Genomic DNA, 16,402 nt, shown 5'->3' on the forward strand with positions numbered 1-16,402 from the left:
GAGATTGCTTCTATCCCAAAACCAGTATTATTACCATATACCATCTTAAAAGGAGGGCCATGACACATATAGAAGATCCCATTTTCATCAGCAGTCCTGTCCCTACATACGAGACATACAATCTTAAATAATCTTACTTTTTTTTCTGCCTGCTCCTGTACATACAGAAGACCGGTAGAAAGCCATATATTTTTTAAGAGGGGAAAAAAACTAATGTTTTTCTTTTTCAAATGATTTTGATTTATTTAAAAATAATATAATTGTCCCATATGTGGTTGTGCCTCAAATCTCTCAGCGAGTTTCTGTTGCTGGTTGAGGGGGAAAAGGAGACTTGAAGAAAGAAGCAGCCTGTTGATTACACATAGAGACCCTTTTTTAGAGAGAGGCCTGTTGCACTAGCCTGGGCAGTACTAGGGTTGAGCTGTCCTGGAGAGGTACTGACCATCCTGATAATCAGTTCTGTGTAGACAGTGTCCTCTGAGCCAATCCTTAGAATGGACATACATGTGATTAGTTCAGTAGCCTTTTGGAGTGTTTAAACACCATAGAAAAACAGGCAGCATTAGTTGGTTTTGTTTTGCTTTGCATTGTTCTTGCCCATCTCTTTTAAAAAAATACTTATTAGCCATACGATGGCTTTTGTAATAAATAAACTAAAATATTTTCAAATAAATCTGCTACTGAAACCATTCACCAGGAGAAAAGCACGGAATATTAATAGCCATAGCACATGGAACGAAATATTAACAGCTTGGTTTGAGAGCAAAATAATAATAACATTCAACATATCCATTCTTCTGAAAATCCATAATCACTCTGGTCTGTGTTTTACCTTTTTTTTTCTTAAGTTTTTTTTCATAGCAGGAGTTTCACTCTACAGTGCTAAGTTATAGGATCCCCTAAGCTAACAAACATCATTCAGATACTTTTCCTATAGTTTTTTTTTTTTTGTTCCAGATTACTAATGCCCCCTTAGGAAAGGCAAATTCATTTCTGCACACATTGGGGTGGGCTTTTAGAAAGTGGTGTGTGCATTTTCTGCACAAGAAATGGATCTTCTCTAGGATTTTGTACATCTTGATTTATTCTTGGCTTAGAGTTTGAAGTGGGTGCTCTTCTAAAGGGATTTATGCATAGGTTCACTATTTTTGTAGTTATGGTTTATATGATAAGCTTTTTATATTTAAAATCAATATGTAATCCTGTGGAGGAGCTTATCCCCTAAAACCCCATTTGTAAATCTATTTTAGCTTTGTTGCACAGCACAGCCACAGTCTTCCATAGATTGATTAGGTACAGAGGTAGAATCCTATCAAATGGCCTGCTCTGATGATGATGCAAACTCTTTCAGGATTGCTAGTTGACTGGAACTAAAGATAAGACTTGACTGCAATCCCCGAATGTGCTCTTTACAAAACTAGTGTTAATTTTCATCAAAGTGCCAGGCTTATTTATAGTGGCAAGGTGGAAGGTTTACTACAACAACTGTAGGTCCTTTCTATTAAAGTGTTTATAGGTATTTCTTTTGCCTTTTTCCAAGGTAATTATCAACTTCAGCAAATAAACTGAATCAGGGAATAAATAATTGACCCTATATATAAAAAAGAGGTTTTTTTCAAATTAACAAAACAGCTCAGTGCACATGGACATAAACAGAATCCCTTTATTTCAACACTTTGGCTCAAATGCAGCATCAAAACTTAATCCTATTTGTTGCGAGAGGATATGGCTTTTGTAGCAAAAGTACACTGGAATCTTTAAATTAATCAGAACCCACATTGTAGTCTGTCCAAGCCAAAGTCACCTAGCTAGCTAGCTGTGAGTGGAGCTATAGGTGAATAATCCTTTCTTAAAATGCATAAGAGGTAACACATAAACTTACATACAGGTTTTTAAAACATGACATTATGTCTGTGTGAAGCTATTTTAAAAGTTTTTTTTTAATTTTTTAATTTAGACTTGCACATACAGATGTGAATTTTGATCAGTTTTAAATGTATTGATTTTTTTAAATCATCAAAATAGTTTACTTAATTTCCCAAGCTAGCATTCAAATACGTATGTGTTTGTATAAATCTACTCCCATGAAAAGCAAGTACAAAGTAAAAATAGTTTGCCACTGTAAAATGTACTCACTGCACATAGCTATTTCCTCTACAATTTAAATTCTAATATCAGTTAAATTTGACTGTGAAATGATGAAAAATTACCTAAATATTCATAATTTTAAAATGTTTTTGTTACAGTTATGGGAAATTCAGCTTGAAAAATTTTTTTTAATTTTTCAATATATCAGGGGTTAAAAAGTTTTCTCTCATGCATTTTGTTAAAGTCTTGTTTTTTAAAAATTAAAGAAATCTTGATATTTCTAATTATTAATTAAAGCCTTAAAAGTCACTGGTCAAGTGCAGAGAAGGGATAATTCAATGTCTGTTGTTAAAATTTTTTTTATTTTAAAAAATGTAAGTTTCAATTTAATTATACTTTTTAAGTGTATGGCGGAGAAAATTTCCCAGTTATAAAGCTCTTATCAAAATGTTTTGGAAATAAGGATTATAAATTAAAGCTTATAATCAGCATGATTTCTTCAGGTTGGAATAGAAAAATTAATATTCGTCAAAACTAGTAATCTCAATAATTATAAAATTTAGTTCCAAATCTTTTACAAATTTAGTGGGTTTTTCTCTGAGTTAATATTTCTAGAACTACAGTTACCTGAAATTAGACTAGATGAACTTTAAGATCTTGCACCCTGGAGAGCACTATTAAAATATCTACTATGTAGAATGAGACTGATTAAGAACAAGAACCAGATTAGAAAATTGTCCAGCATTCCTGAAACTCAGTAGCATTTTAATTCAAAGAATAAAATTATGATAAAATATGGCTTTTCTTCAGTCTTGCTGTTTCATTATTATTTTTAAATTCTTACATTTAGAAAAAACTTGTCATAGTAATAATTTATTCCTCTTCATGTTATAGAATATTTTATTTCTTTTTTAATGAGAATGCATTGTGACCATTTATTTGTGTGATGTTTTGTATCGGATGTGGATTATTAATATACGGTATGATTTATATATTTGTATCTATGTATTTGAGCTTATAATGAAAGGAATAATGATAAAATTGAATAAACCATACTAGCTTCTTGCTGCTATTCTAACCTTTATTGCATGATGATGTATCTAATTTTTAATTTGTAAATACAAGATAGAATTCCCTCTAGCACCATTTGCTTTCATAAAGCTGCTGAGCAGTTTGCTGTCTTGAATAAATTTTGCTTTGGAGGGGGTCGGGGGGATTTGAACCAGCACATTCTTGTGTGGTTTGTGAAGATTCACATGGTAACCAGCGGTGTGCATTGTTAGGTTTATCTGAATAAGCACCAGCCATGTGAGTTTTAACATGATTGCCCAGGGCAATGGAGAGAGAAGAGAGAAACCCGAAAGGATTGCACTTCTCTCTATTTTTTGGAAAGTGCGTTTGCTGGGGGAGGGGCTGCTTGAGTCAGTGGCCAGGGTTGTTTTTTTTTGTTTTGTTTTTTTTAAGCTGGTGTCCTGTTTCCCTCTAGGTCCTCATTTGTTCTGCTATCTGCCTCATCATCTACTTCTTCTTTTCATTGTTTACCTTCCTAATGAGGGAGGCGGGGTAGACTGGGGATTGATTGACAGCTACAAGCCCTTACAGTCTGGCCAGAGAGCTGTTGGCTTTGGTTACAAAAGTGCTTTAAATGTTCGATTAGGTTCTGTTTTTATCAAACCAAACTGCTGCTCATCTTAAGAAAATAATCAGACCAGCAAAGATTAGGAAATATATTATTGGGACCTAAAACCTTCAAACTGCCCCTACCCATGTAAAGAACACTGCTCATCGGATTTTCCAACCTTTAACATGGGGTTTCAAAAAGAAGTATATAATTTTTCCTTTGCAAAAGTGCTTTGATTTGAAATCACCCAGCCAACCTCTCCAAAAGAAAACTGGCTGTGATGCGATCGAGAGCTGCAGTGTAATATTGCAGAGCAAATTTATTTTTTACTTCAAAGAAAAATGCTAATTAGCCGATTCACTACTTTTAAAGTTATTGTGAAGCATATGGCGCCCAGTGTGAGATACATCCAACTGCTAAAATAGAGCGAAGAGGAAATTAGTGAAGAATAGGCTGTATGGGGTGAGGTTGGGGGCGGGGAGAAGGATAGGTTCTCAGGCAGATTCTCTAGCCTTTTCAGAACGATTTTATCGCCCATCTCTGCTTCCCGCCCCCTCATTTACCCACATCCCCCACCACCTAGCCTCAGGCGGGCCTCTTCGGGGCCTCCAGCTCCCCCTCCCCCACTTTGGCTGAAATCGGGTGCGCACCTACGGCTGGCCACCCGCTCACACCTGGTCTCTTTTTCAGGTTCCAGCCCTGCCATAGCCATCTTCATCTGCGAGAAATTTTAGAAAGCAGGGCTTTAGGGGTGAAATCGTTATCTCGATGGCCCAACTCCCCACAAAACACTAACTAGTAGTTCTATAAAATGGTTTGTGGAGAAATTCAAGGGAACTGGAAAAGGCGGGAAGGGGAGGGAGAGTGTGCAGAGGTCCTGCGGGTGGATAACGAGCCTCCTGTCTGCAGACTGGCAGAAGACTGAGGCCCAGAAGCGACGCGAGCAACTCCTGCTGGATGAGCTGGTGGCCCTGGTGAACAAGCGTGACGCGCTCGTCAGGGACCTGGATGCACAAGAGAAGCAGTGAGTGTGCGGCGGGCTTGGGTGGAGGCTCTGCACCTGCGGAGGGGCCGAGAAGTTTCTTAAACTTCAGTCCAGAGGTCTCGGGTGGGCCGGGCAGCCTCCCACTGGCCCCTAGATATCTGCACCCGCTGGGCCTTGGGAAGAGGGGAGTGCTGCTCTGCCCTCCACGAAGAAAAATAATTTCGTTTCCTGTTTGACTTCCAGGGCCGAAGAAGAAGATGAGCATTTGGAGCGAACTCTGGAGCAAAACAAAGGCAAGATGGCCAAGAAAGAAGAGAAATGTGTTCTTCAGTAGCAACCGGACCAAACCATATCCCAAAATTTTAGTCTTGGCTCCACAGACCAGAAAGTCAGACTCGTTGTTGATTTAAAACTTAACATTTCATTTGGCTGGATTGTACTTCTTTGCTACCACCACCACCACCCCTGTTCCTCCCTCCTTTCCAGTTTAAATATACAGAGCTCCAACATAGCTTTGTTTAAGGATTTTTGTGTGAGTTAATCATTTCCTTGAAATCATGTGAAATAGATTTGCACAGATACCTTGTGAGTGATTGGTATTGGGAGTTTTCGAGAAACTGTTCAAAGAAGAAAAGAACACCCTTCCCTCATTTTTTGATGAGAGAAATTTTAAAACATTTTTTGTTGTTAAATAGCATAATGATGGTGGGAGGGGGGTCAGAGGGGAATAAGAAAAATGTTATGAATGATTTTTTTCCAGTCCTGCCATATGTAACCCTGACTCTGTTACCTAAATTTTATAGTTAGATCATATTCAATTTACTTATTAAACTGTTCTATTTACCAGTGGGATTTTCTGCAGTTGTTTTGCATTTCACTGTAAGGATAATAGAGTCCCTTTCCTCTGCTCTCCTCAGAGGATGGCCCTTTAACATAGCCTGAGACAAGTCCTGTGATTTAAAGGTGAGCTTTGAGGACGGGACTAATTGACATGCATCAGTTTACAAAGAGCTCTTATCTTCTGAGAATGCGCCATCTTTTTCTCTGGATAATTATTTATTACATCTAGCTTGGTTCCTACATTTTGTTGGCTCTCAACATTGGCTCAAGAATGCTGTTAATATTTATTCTGTATTGATAAAAAGTCTGTCTTGCCACTATGCGTAAGTCTCCCAATTAATATTTTCTTCTCTAGCATAGCATTGTCATTTTTTGTGTGAAAATGGTTATCTGTTTATTTATTACAATACTGAAGTCATATATAAATTTTCAATAAAAGCAGAAACTTTCTTACCTTAAACACTCTGCTACTTCCTTGCAATCAGAATAACACTGGTTTGAAGAGAAGCTTGTGTATCTGTAAGACTTCATGTGGGGAAAATGGTCCTTTTGAACACAGGGCATGATCCACGGTCCTGGAGGGGCCCTGCTGACACAGGGACTGGATCTGAAAAGCAGTTAGTCATATTTTCCTAAGCAGTGTAAACTGTCATCTTAGGAAGGGGGCATCTCTTCTAAAGATTTGAGGAAAACTTTGATTCCACAGCACTGGGAAAAAAAGCTAATATCTTGATGAATTTTCCACGTTATTTTAAATTGTTATAATTTTGCACTCCTGTGAAGAACTATGACTTCTGATAACTGGCGAGTCTGTAGGTGCTGAAGTGAAAGGAAGAGAGTTATTGTTGGAGGGGAGTGAGTGTATGCAGGTGTGTGTGTGTGTGAGAGAGAGAGAGAGAGAGAGAGAGAGAGAGAGAGAGAGAGAGAGAGAGAGAGAGAGAGAGGGAGGGAGAGAGAGAGGAGAAAAGGAACTTTTAACAAGTTCTAGGCAACAGAAATTGGCAATTTTATGGTAGTTTCCCATTATTCCTCTAGAGAGGTGTCCGAAACAAAGAAGGCTAATTCAACAAGTCAGGAGACAGAGAAAACAGTCCACTAGCATTTATACTTTTGCCTAGATCACACACACACACACGTATTTATACATGCACACATACACATAAATTCCCTTCAAAAGCATGCAGCCGCCTTCAGTTGCCAGTCTTTCAAAATGACAAAAACTTGCTACGGTAGAGTTTCTTCATGACAAGGATTTTAACAAGTTATTGAAAAGTTATCGGAACTCAGTGAAATCTGGTATTTGTCCTCTTTATTCGAGCAGGAGAACAGAGCGAGCAGCCGCTCTCTGGGGAAGGCTCAGAAGCCCGCTCTGAGCCCAGGGAAGCCGGCGGACGGAAATCGCCGGCCCAGAGCAGCCTGAGGTTGGGGCGACCAGCGTCACCCACCCCACTGACGCTGGATTCAGGGAACCTTCCCTTCCGAAAGCCTCCGGAGAGCCGGCTCCCCAAGCCGCTTCCCACCGACCAAGCCCCAGATTTGCCGGCCCTGGCCCTGCCCCTCCTGCCCCAGGCCCAGCCTCGCGGCTTTCCCTTCGGGCTGCGTTGTGGCGCCCGCACGCCCCGCAGTGGCGGCGGAGCGCGGACCCCCGGGACTAGCCGGGTCCGGCCCGCGGCGAGGGCGCCTCGTTCGGATACCGGGCGCCCAGGCGCCGCTCCCCGAGCGCAGGCGCGAACCCGGAAAGCCAGGAGGCCGGGAACCCGGGAGCCCGCGCTGCGGCGGCGGGAGCCGTGGGCCCGGGGGTCGCCGAGGAGGAGGAGCGTCGGCAGCGGGCTGGCCTGGGCACAGCCCACGGGCCGGCGCAGAGCTTCCGCCCCTGGCCGGCACCCCACGGCCCCTCCCCCTGTCCCGAGTGTCCTCCAGAGACTGGCCCGGCCTCGAGGTCCCCTGGATGCGGATCCGGGTTCCGGAGCCCAGCTCCACGCCTCCCCGGCCGGGCGGGTCTGGGCTGGGTCCGCAGGCCCACCCGCTGCGATGCCCCCTCCTCTCCTCCGGTCGCTGACGGGTCTCGGCTTCTAGCCCAGCGTCTCCCACCTGGACCTTTGCCTAGTGACGGCCGCCTCAGTCCTGCACGCCGAGTGCCCGAGTGCAAGAAACTTTCCTTCCTCTCTCTCTCTCTCTCTCTCTCTCTCTCTCTCTCTCTCTCTCTCTCTCTCTTCCTCCCCCTTCCTCTTCCCTCTCCCCCTCTCCCTTCTCCTCTCTCTTTTTCTTCTCTTAATCCCGGGGTTTTATGGGTTGAGCATTAAGAAGGCTCGCCTGCAATTTGGGATTAGATAAATGCCCTCATTAGGGGTGTGTGTCTGGAGGAGGGATCCTGCTACTCGATTCCTCCCAACTTGTCCAGACCGCGGCAGCATCTGGAACGGGGAGCGGCGGGCTCCCGCGCGCTGGGCCCTGGGGACCGCCGAGCACATTCCAGCGCCCACAGCGCCCCACCTCGCCGCCCCGACCCCGGCCCGCGCCGCAGCCGCCGGCGAAGCCGGGTCCGAGGAAGCAGGAATGGGGGGGGGGGGGGGCCTGAGACGGGGCACGCACCCGGGCCCTGGGGGCTAACCGGGCGCCCCGCGCGCAGGCCCGGGCCGGGCAGCCCCGGGCGCAGACGTTGCCAGGACGCCCGCAAACGCCTCCCGCCCCTCCTCCCCCTAAAACCGGTGCGCTCCAGCCCGCGCCTTTTCCCGGGAGTGAAGGAGGGGGTGTATTTCGTTTCTTTCTTTAAACCTCTGCCCCCGCTCCGGGCGGGGGGGGGCGGGGGGGTGGAGGGTTCGAGCCGCCGGCCCCGAGGGCTGCTCCCCGCCGGGGCCTGCGCGAGCCGGAGGTGTATCTCGGGCCGGGTCGGCGCTGCGCGCTGCACAGTCTCTTCCTTGTTAAACTTTTCTTTCTCGTGTTTTTTCCCTTTTCTCTCGTTTCTTTTATTGTTTTCCCTCTGTGTCTCTTACTCTCCCTTTTGTGAATGGGCCGCGGGGTCTTTGTTCCGAGGAGAAACGCCCGTGTCGCTGACTTTTGTGAGCCAGAGAAGGATCTTGTAAAACCTCTTTCTCTCCTTCCTGCTCCCCATTCACACCCCTCCCCCCTGGCCCCTTTGATTAGATGTTCCCTCATCGTCCCCCCCCCAAAAAAAAATGTAATTTCGTTGGTCCGGCGGCCACTTTCTTTGAACATTAGCTCGCTTTCAGCTCCAACTTCAATTAGAAGGAGTTGATTTTGAGAGATTAACAAAAGAACCGACCAAAGCCTTATTAAAGGTCCTAAGAAGATCTCCCGGGTCCTTTGAGCAGCAGTTAAGGAAACAGTGTGCCCTCCATCATATTCTGTTACCGTATTTGATTCGGGCTCCAAAGGGAAGTGTCGCTTGGGGGAGGGGGAAGCACTTTGATGAGCTGCGGCCGCGGCCCCTCTTCACTCCGCGGGCTCCCCCTGCTCCTCCCCGCGCCCCGCGCCCGCGCCGCTCCCGGCGCCCGACCCCGCGGCCCAGGCAGCGCCGGCGCTCCCCGCCGCGATGCGCCCGGCGGCTCCCGGACTCGCCCGCACACCCACTCCTGTGCAAACTTTTCTCTCCGCCCGTAGGGGTGGAGGGAAGCGGCGATTAGGGAAAGGGGTAGGGATTCCTCGAAAGGCAGCAAAGTGCCTAATATTCAGGAGGAGGTGCCAGGGAAAAGAATTGCCTTGCTCAGGATTGCGCCGAAAACACTTTTTTTCTTTTTCTTTTTCTTTTTTTTTTGCGCTTTGCAAAGTCCACCCAGGTAGATGTGTTTGAGAAGTTTGTTCGGCTGGGAAGCGGGCTCCGCCAGTACGAATAACACGGGGACATCGCCCCAGGGAGGCTCCTTCTGGGGCGCGTGGGGGAGAAAATAGAGGCCGGGGTCTGTGGCCACGTTTTCCACCAGGCTGTCCCTGGCAGGAGGAGACAGGGGAGGAAAGAGGAAGTTTCCTATCGAAACCTCTCGGTTCAGAAGGAGTGTGTGCAAGGGGGAGGAGACGCTGGGCCCCGACGTTACAGAAGAAGCGTGCACGATGTGCAAACACCCTCCGTGGGGGCTGGACACCCCAGGAGACACCGAGGACCAGGCACACGGCGCGGCCGCCCCTGCGGGTGCGGTTCCCGAGCGCGGGAGGGCTGAGGCGCCGAGGCGGGGGCTGCGCACCCCGGGCTGCGCCCGCGCCCGGCAGAGCAGCCTGTGCCGGCACGAGCCGCCCGCGGCGTCCGTCTGCAGGTGGCGGCGCCGACGACGACGCTGGGGCCCGCGGCGTCACGCGAGGGGCCGGGGGCCGGGGGCCCGCTCTCCTCCTGCGCGCGGCGCCGGAGTCCTCGCGCCCACAACCCGGCCAACTAGCCGGGTAGGCGCGCGGGGGAGCGAGAGAACCGGTTCTCCAGCACCTCGCCTCCTCTCCGCCACTCCCTCCGGGGCGCTGAAAGGGCGAGGGGAGGGCGGGGGCCCCGGGCGGCCTAGGGACCGGAGCCCCTCTCCGCGACCTGGGCTCGGGCACCGCGCACGCCTCCCTCGCCTGGCCCTGTGCGGCGTTTGCCAGCCCAGCCCCGGAGTTAGCGCGCGACCGGGGCGGGGCGGGCGGGCGGCGAGGGCGGGGTGCAGGGGGCGGGGGAGGGCGGGGGCGCGCGGAGGTAACCCCGGGCTCGGGCTGCCATTGCCCGGCTCCCTGTCACTCAGCCCGTGCGGGGCCCGGGATTGGCAGTCTGGCCCCGTTACGCACTCACCTCGCGTTCACATACCCGGGGAGGGCAGTAGAAAGGTGATCAATCTTCATCAGGCTACATTTCCAATCACCTAAACAACCGAGCAAGACAAGCCACTCCGACAAGGTAAATCGCTTGATTTATTTAGTTTGCAAAGTGCCTCTGCAGGACTTCCCCAGCCCCCCACCGCCTCCCCGTTGTACCGGGAGTGCAGCGGCCACTGCGAGCCGCCCCCCCAGCTCTGCCGCTCTCACCCCCACCCTTCCCCCTGAGGCCCCTCGGCGTGGTCCCGGGCGAGGTATAGTGTCTGTCTGGGGAGCGTGTAGGGCTTTGCAAACAAAGTGTCTGTGCAATAAAGTGAAACCTGGAGGGACAGGCACAAAGCCAGTGGAAAGAAGGAAGGAGGAGGAGGGAAGTTGGGGAGAGAAAGAAACCCGGGGGTCCCAGACCACCTGCAGGCCGACGGTAATGAGTTCCTGCGCTGCTCTGTTTTGCAGGTTGGCTGCCTGGCGGGTCGGTGAGGGCGCGAAGTAGATGGTGAGCAGCCCCGGCCGCTGAGGGCAGGTAAGGAGAAAGCCGCGGGGCCGCCCTGGGCTCTAAAAACAAGCGGGGTGCTCTCGCCTCCCCCTCTCCGGACGGGTCCCCGCGTCCCAGGTCCCGGCAGGTGGGGCGAGGCTGGGGGAGCGGCCTGGCTCGCGTCAGGGCGCGCCGCCGACCCCAGAGCTCCGCCGCGGCCCCGCGCCCCCGCCTCCTCCGAAGGAACCGAGCTGAAGTGCTAAGTTGGAAGAAAGTCTTTGAAACTCACGCTGCAGCCTAGCAGAGCCCTCGTGGCCCGAGTGGCCCGGCTGTTTCCCTTTCATCCCCTTCCCTGCAAATGGAGTTCGGCAGCCCAGGCCGTGGGTCCCCAAGGAGAGGAGCGGGAGGCTCGCTGAGCTGTAACTTCTTACCCCGCACTCCCTGCGCGGCTCCCAGGCCTGCGCCGAGTTACCTTAAAGCTCGGGGAAGCGACAGGTCCTCCAGGGCCCCAGTCCACTCCCCTGATCCACGCCACTGCCTGACTCCCGGGAGCGATGCCTCGGGTTCGGGGCAATTGGGGGAGCCCAGCTTCGACCCCCCGCAGTCCGGGTCAGCGCGAGCGACGCCGCCGAGGCCTAGTTCCCTGGTGCCGATAGGGTGCTGGGGCCGCGGTTCAGCCAGCAGGGTCGGCGGGGAGCGCACGGGACCTGCTGCCCTCCAGCCTCCCAACCCTGCCAGACCCTTTGGGGCACAGTCCCCGCCCGGACCCCATAGTCCACCCCGGGAGGACCCGGTGGAAGTCAGAACCGCCTGAGTTGGCGGAGAAAGGCCTGCGGCTCTAACCAGGCACCCCTAACCTGGGGCCGCGTCTTAGAACCGCCCCGGCTACCGTGGCCCCTTCTGCGTCTTCCGGCCGGCTCTGGGGGGCCTGGGCCAGTAGCTGCGGTCGGGGTGCAGTGGGATGTGGGGTGAGCAATCTTGCAGCGGCCAAGCACAGAGAGGCCAGCCGGAGGGGTGGCTGAGGGCTCTGGGGCCGGCACCAGCCTCCGCGTCCTTTGAAGAAAGTGCTCTCCTCCTCAGTGCGCCCTGCGTCTGGGAGAGGCCCAGGCGCTGCTGGCGCCTCACCTGGGTTCTCTGCAATCTCTATGGTTTCGTCTCGCTCTCTAACACATTTCAAACAAAATGAAGCAGCCCCTCATCCCCTGGGCGCCTGCAGCGGGGCCCAGTGAACAGCTGCTGTGCGGTGCAGGGCCGGCTCTCGCCCGGCTAGGATTTTGCCTAGACTTGGGGACCTCGCACACTCCGCGGTTCAGACTCTGACCTCCCCAGCGTAGCCCCGCTTTTAACTTCTCTCTCCTAGCGATGCCCTACGGTGTCTCTGGCCCATCCCAAGCTCGAAAAGAGGTGACGCCGACCCAGGAAAGTTTGCTTTCTGAAGAAGTCTTGGCCTTCGGACTCAGGGCCTTGTGGAGCCGAATTGCCCACCCCGCGCAGTCCGCAGCCTGTGTCCCCTCCCCACCCCGCGGCTCCTCGCCTCCGACAAGACCAGGAAGCCGAGATGGCTGCGAATGACTCTTTCCTTGTGTCTCCTGTCTCCACAGGCCGAGCCCCAAGACCCAACAACAGAGCTTGAAGGACTGCGCGGTGGTCGCCCCGCATTGCGCCTGGCCCCCTGGATCCGTCGGGGCGCCTTCACCCGGCTGTTAGCATGATGTCTTACCTCAAACAACCCCCATATGGCATGAACGGGCTGGGCCTGGCCGGGCCCGCCATGGACCTCCTGCACCCCTCCGTGGGCTATCCGGGTGAGCACCAGCCCCCACCCAGCCTCAGCCCCTGCAAATCTTGGGGGACCCACAGCCTCTTGAGCAGGCCTAGGGAGCCGGTTAACTGGCCTGTTTGTAATGCAGGGGCGCGCTGCAGGCTCACAGGGCAGAGTTGCAGGTCGGTGAGGTGGGCCGGGGCAGTGGAAACAGGGCCACGGGCACACCCGGGCGGGGCCCTACCGACCCCCTGTCTCCTGTTTCGGCCCCACCACCTGCTCCAGGCGGCTCTTTCTGGTGGGTGCACGTGTGAATCTCTTCCTTTGCCCCCCACATTGAATGAGGAATCCAGACACTCGCCGCGCCCTGGCAGGAAGAGCAGAGCTCTCCCAGGCAGCAACCGGCTGAGCGGAGGAAGGGGATTCTCTCTCCCTAAATTGTCCTCCAGACCAGTCGCCTGCACCAACTTCTGTACCGCTGATGTGGACGGCTTGAGCCGGATTCTGGCTTGCTTTTCTAGCGCCCACTCTTTCGCTCCCATTTATTCCCTCGAAAAGTGTTTTCCAGGTGGTGGTTCTGTGCGCCCCTTCCCCAACCTCCAGCCAAGGAGTTTGTTGGTGTGTGTGTGTGTGTGTGTGTGTGTGTGTGTGTGTGTAAGGAGGGAGACTGCATAATTCCTCTTCCTTTCTTAACCTCTGAGTTAGGGAAGGGGGCAGCCCCGGAGCCTGGGAGACCGTGGCTCGCAGTCACACACATGCACTTTCTGCCACCTGTGGCCTCTTTTGCTGGGCGCTCGTCTTTCTTTCCCAACGTCCTCGCTCAGGGCGTGCCAGGGGCCTGTCCGAGTCCTCCGGCGCGGGTCCTCGCGGCCAGCGCTGACCCGAGGCGCCCCCGCGTGTCCCCCCAGCCACTCCGCGGAAGCAGCGGCGGGAGCGCACCACGTTCACGCGCTCGCAGCTGGACGTGCTGGAGGCGCTCTTCGCCAAGACTCGCTACCCTGACATTTTCATGCGCGAGGAGGTGGCGCTCAAGATCAACCTGCCGGAGTCCAGAGTCCAGGTGCGCACGCGGGCGCTCCAGGTCAGGATAGGGGTGCTGGGCCTGGCGGTTGACTGGGGTCTGGTTTTGGGGCGGGCTTACAGGCTGGGCGGTCCCTCCCAGACCCCCACCCCCACCCCCACTCTGGTCCTGAGCCTGGAGGAAGGGACAAAGTTAAAGGAAGAAGCTTAGAGCCCCGGATTCGGCCCTTGGCCCCAGGGCGCTTTGGGTCTCAAAGGTCCCTTTTAGGATTGCGGGAGAACAAAGAGGCTCCGCAGGTAAAGTGCCCTGAGGGTCCCACACGTGCCCCAATTCTTAGGCCTCCCCGGGCTGGGCAGTTTCCCTCAGGGCCCTGAATTCTGCCTGCGCCCTTGCCTTGCATCCCGGGAATCCTGAAAACAGAAGCGTGGCGCTTGGCCGGAGTCCGCTGCCCTATCCGGGAGCTGGCTCCGCGGGTAGTGCCAGTTTAATGAGAAGCTTCCTTTGCCACAAGACGGTGCCGAATGCAAAACCGGGCGATGAAAGAGCCCCGAAAAAAATATTGTTTGGACTATAACTCAGAACTCTCCTGGGGGCGGTGGGGCCTTCTTTTCTCGGAGTTTCGAGAAGGTACCAGGGATGCAATGCCAAGTGCCAGGGCCTTCCGAGACGAGGGAGAGCTCCGTGACTGGCTGTACCATTAGGTTCCCCACTCGGAGCCAAGAAGCCCGAGAACCCTGCCCAGGCTTCCCTCCCGAGGCTCCCAGGACGGCCTCTGTTCCGGTCCTCCTCTTGCTCCTACTCTCACCCCAATTCTCACCCTGCCCACACCGGGCCTCCCCGGCCGGCCCCCGGGCGCAGACCTCAAACTTGGTGCCTGCCCCACACTTCCCGGCCTGCGCCGCGCCTCTCCGCTGTGCCCTGCGCCCTGGCCCTGGAAGCCGGGTCTCCAAACACTCAGGGGGCAGCTGGGGACGGCCCACAGCCGCAGTTCAGAGATGGCTGGGCTGGGACCGGACCCACGCAGATGTTCCACCCTGGGGCAGGGTGGCTCCGGGGCGCGGGGGAGGGGGATGTGCTACACCCCTGCTTGGCCAGAGGAGGGTCTTGGAGCCGTGGGCTGGGGGCGGGCGGAGGAGCTGGGCAGCCCGGGGCTGGGCCAGGGGCTGGCCAGGCTAGAGATGGGGAGGGGCAGAGTCCCAGGCGCGATCCCAGACGCGGCGGCGGGCCCCAGGGGCGGGGGAGCGGCCAGCTCTCCTCGCCGACTGACACACTCTCCCCGACGGGCCCCGCCGCAGGTCTGGTTCAAGAACCGTCGCGCCAAATGCCGCCAGCAGCAGCAGAGCGGGAGCGGGACCAAGAACCGCCCGGCCAAGAAGAAGTCGTCCCCGGTGCGCGAGAGCTCGGGCTCCGAAAGCAGCGGCCAGTTCACGCCGCCCGCGGGGTCCAGCTCCGCCTCGTCCTCCAGCTCGGCCTCCGGTGCTCCCGCCAACCCGACGGCCGCGGCGGCGGCGGGCCTGGGCGGGGCCCCGGCGGTGGCCGCGCCGTCGTCCCTGAGCGCGCCCGCCGCCTCGTCCATCTGGAGCCCGGCCTCCATCTCCCCGGGCTCGGCCCCGGCGTCCGTGTCGGTGCCCGAGCCCCTGGCCGCCCCTAGCAACGCGTCGTGCATGCAGCGCTCGGTAGCCGCGGGCGCGGCCTCGGCGGCAGCCTCGTACCCCATGTCCTACGGCCAGGGCGGCAGCTACGGCCAGGGCTACCCCGCGCCCTCCTCCTCGTACTTCGGCGGCGTGGACTGCAGCTCGTACCTCGCGCCCATGCACTCGCACCACCACCCGCACCAGCTCAGCCCCATGGCGCCCTCCTCCATGGCAGGCCACCACCACCACCACCCCCACGCGCACCACCCCCTGAGCCAGTCCTCGGGCCACCACCACCACCACCACCACCACCACCACCAGGGCTACGGCAGCTCGGGGCTCGCCTTCAACTCGGCCGACTGCTTGGATTACAAGGAGCCTGGCGCCGCCGCGGCTTCCTCCGCTTGGAAACTCAACTTCAACTCGCCCGACTGTCTGGACTATAAAGACCAAGCCTCGTGGCGGTTCCAGGTACTGTGAGCCCAGGAGTGGGAGAGGAAGAGGAACGGAACTACCTGCGCTCTCTGTGGTCCGCGCCCCCCCCCTCGTCCTGCTGCTCCTGCTGCTGCTGCTGCACCGCCCGCCTTTGCCTCGGCTTCTCCGGATCTGATGTTCCTGCCCCAGAAGATGCCCATGGCCTGCACTGCCGCCCTCACCTTCCTGCCACTGGCTGGGGGAGGAGGTGCCAACCCGCCCACCCCCCGGATGGAGGGACCGGTGCTCTGGCTTGGCCCACAAGTTCCATACGGGAGCGCTGTTGGCTCTCCCCCTTAACCCCACCGAACCCCCAATCCACCCTCCTCCAGTCTTTCTGGACACTGCGTATGCACTTGCAGCCTTCGGGGGCTCTTGGCTCCGACTACACTTTTATTTATTCTCCCTGGACACCGGCGTCACCACCTGGCCTGTGTGTGCCCATCTGAGGGCACCCCCCCTCTGCTCCCAAACAACCGCCGAGTATTCTTCCCGCGCAGGCTGCCGTCCCTTCGCCCGCCCCGGGCCCGCTCCCCGCCCGCAGGCCGGAGCTCTCCGCTCCTCCTCCTCCCCCGCAGGACGCGCGGGGGCCGGGCCCCAGGAGCGCGCCCCTGGCTGCTCGCGCGCAGCCCCGCCCCGCGCAGAGCGGGCTCCCGCTTCCGCCTCTCGGGAACGCGGTGCAGCGTCGGTCCGTTCCCAGGACCGCTTAACTTT

General features: G+C 54.6%; 2 protein-coding genes across 13 annotated transcripts in view; both read left to right on the forward strand.

Moving 5' to 3' along the window:
* The window catches only part of EHBP1 (EH domain binding protein 1), a 415,903-nt gene extending 409,915 nt beyond the window's left edge, over positions 1-5,988 (forward strand). For all 12 annotated transcript variants that reach the window (XM_079792168.1, XM_079792171.1, XM_079792169.1 and 9 more), the window contains 2 exons: positions 4,619-4,733; positions 4,938-5,988. In XM_079792168.1, coding sequence (XP_079648294.1) covers positions 4,619-4,733; positions 4,938-5,028 — 206 coding nt within the window. In that variant the 3' untranslated portion in view covers positions 5,029-5,988. The remainder of the gene's footprint in view (positions 1-4,618; positions 4,734-4,937) is intronic.
* A 4,372-nt stretch (positions 5,989-10,360) lies between these two features.
* On the forward strand, positions 10,361-15,694 carry OTX1 (orthodenticle homeobox 1; the record flags this gene model as incomplete). The annotated part of the gene is made up of 5 exons (XM_079792605.1): positions 10,361-10,407; positions 10,779-10,845; positions 12,399-12,602; positions 13,468-13,619; positions 14,876-15,694. The coding sequence occupies exons 3-5, from the start codon at positions 12,506-12,508 to the stop codon at positions 15,692-15,694; spliced, it is 1,068 nt and encodes a 355-aa protein (XP_079648731.1). The 5' UTR covers positions 10,361-10,407; positions 10,779-10,845; positions 12,399-12,505.
* Positions 15,695-16,402: the final 708 nt, after the last annotated feature.

Source organism: Cnephaeus nilssonii, assembly GCF_951640355.1.
Source record: "Cnephaeus nilssonii genome assembly, chromosome: 15".
Lineage (NCBI taxonomy): Eukaryota > Metazoa > Chordata > Mammalia > Chiroptera > Vespertilionidae > Cnephaeus > Cnephaeus nilssonii.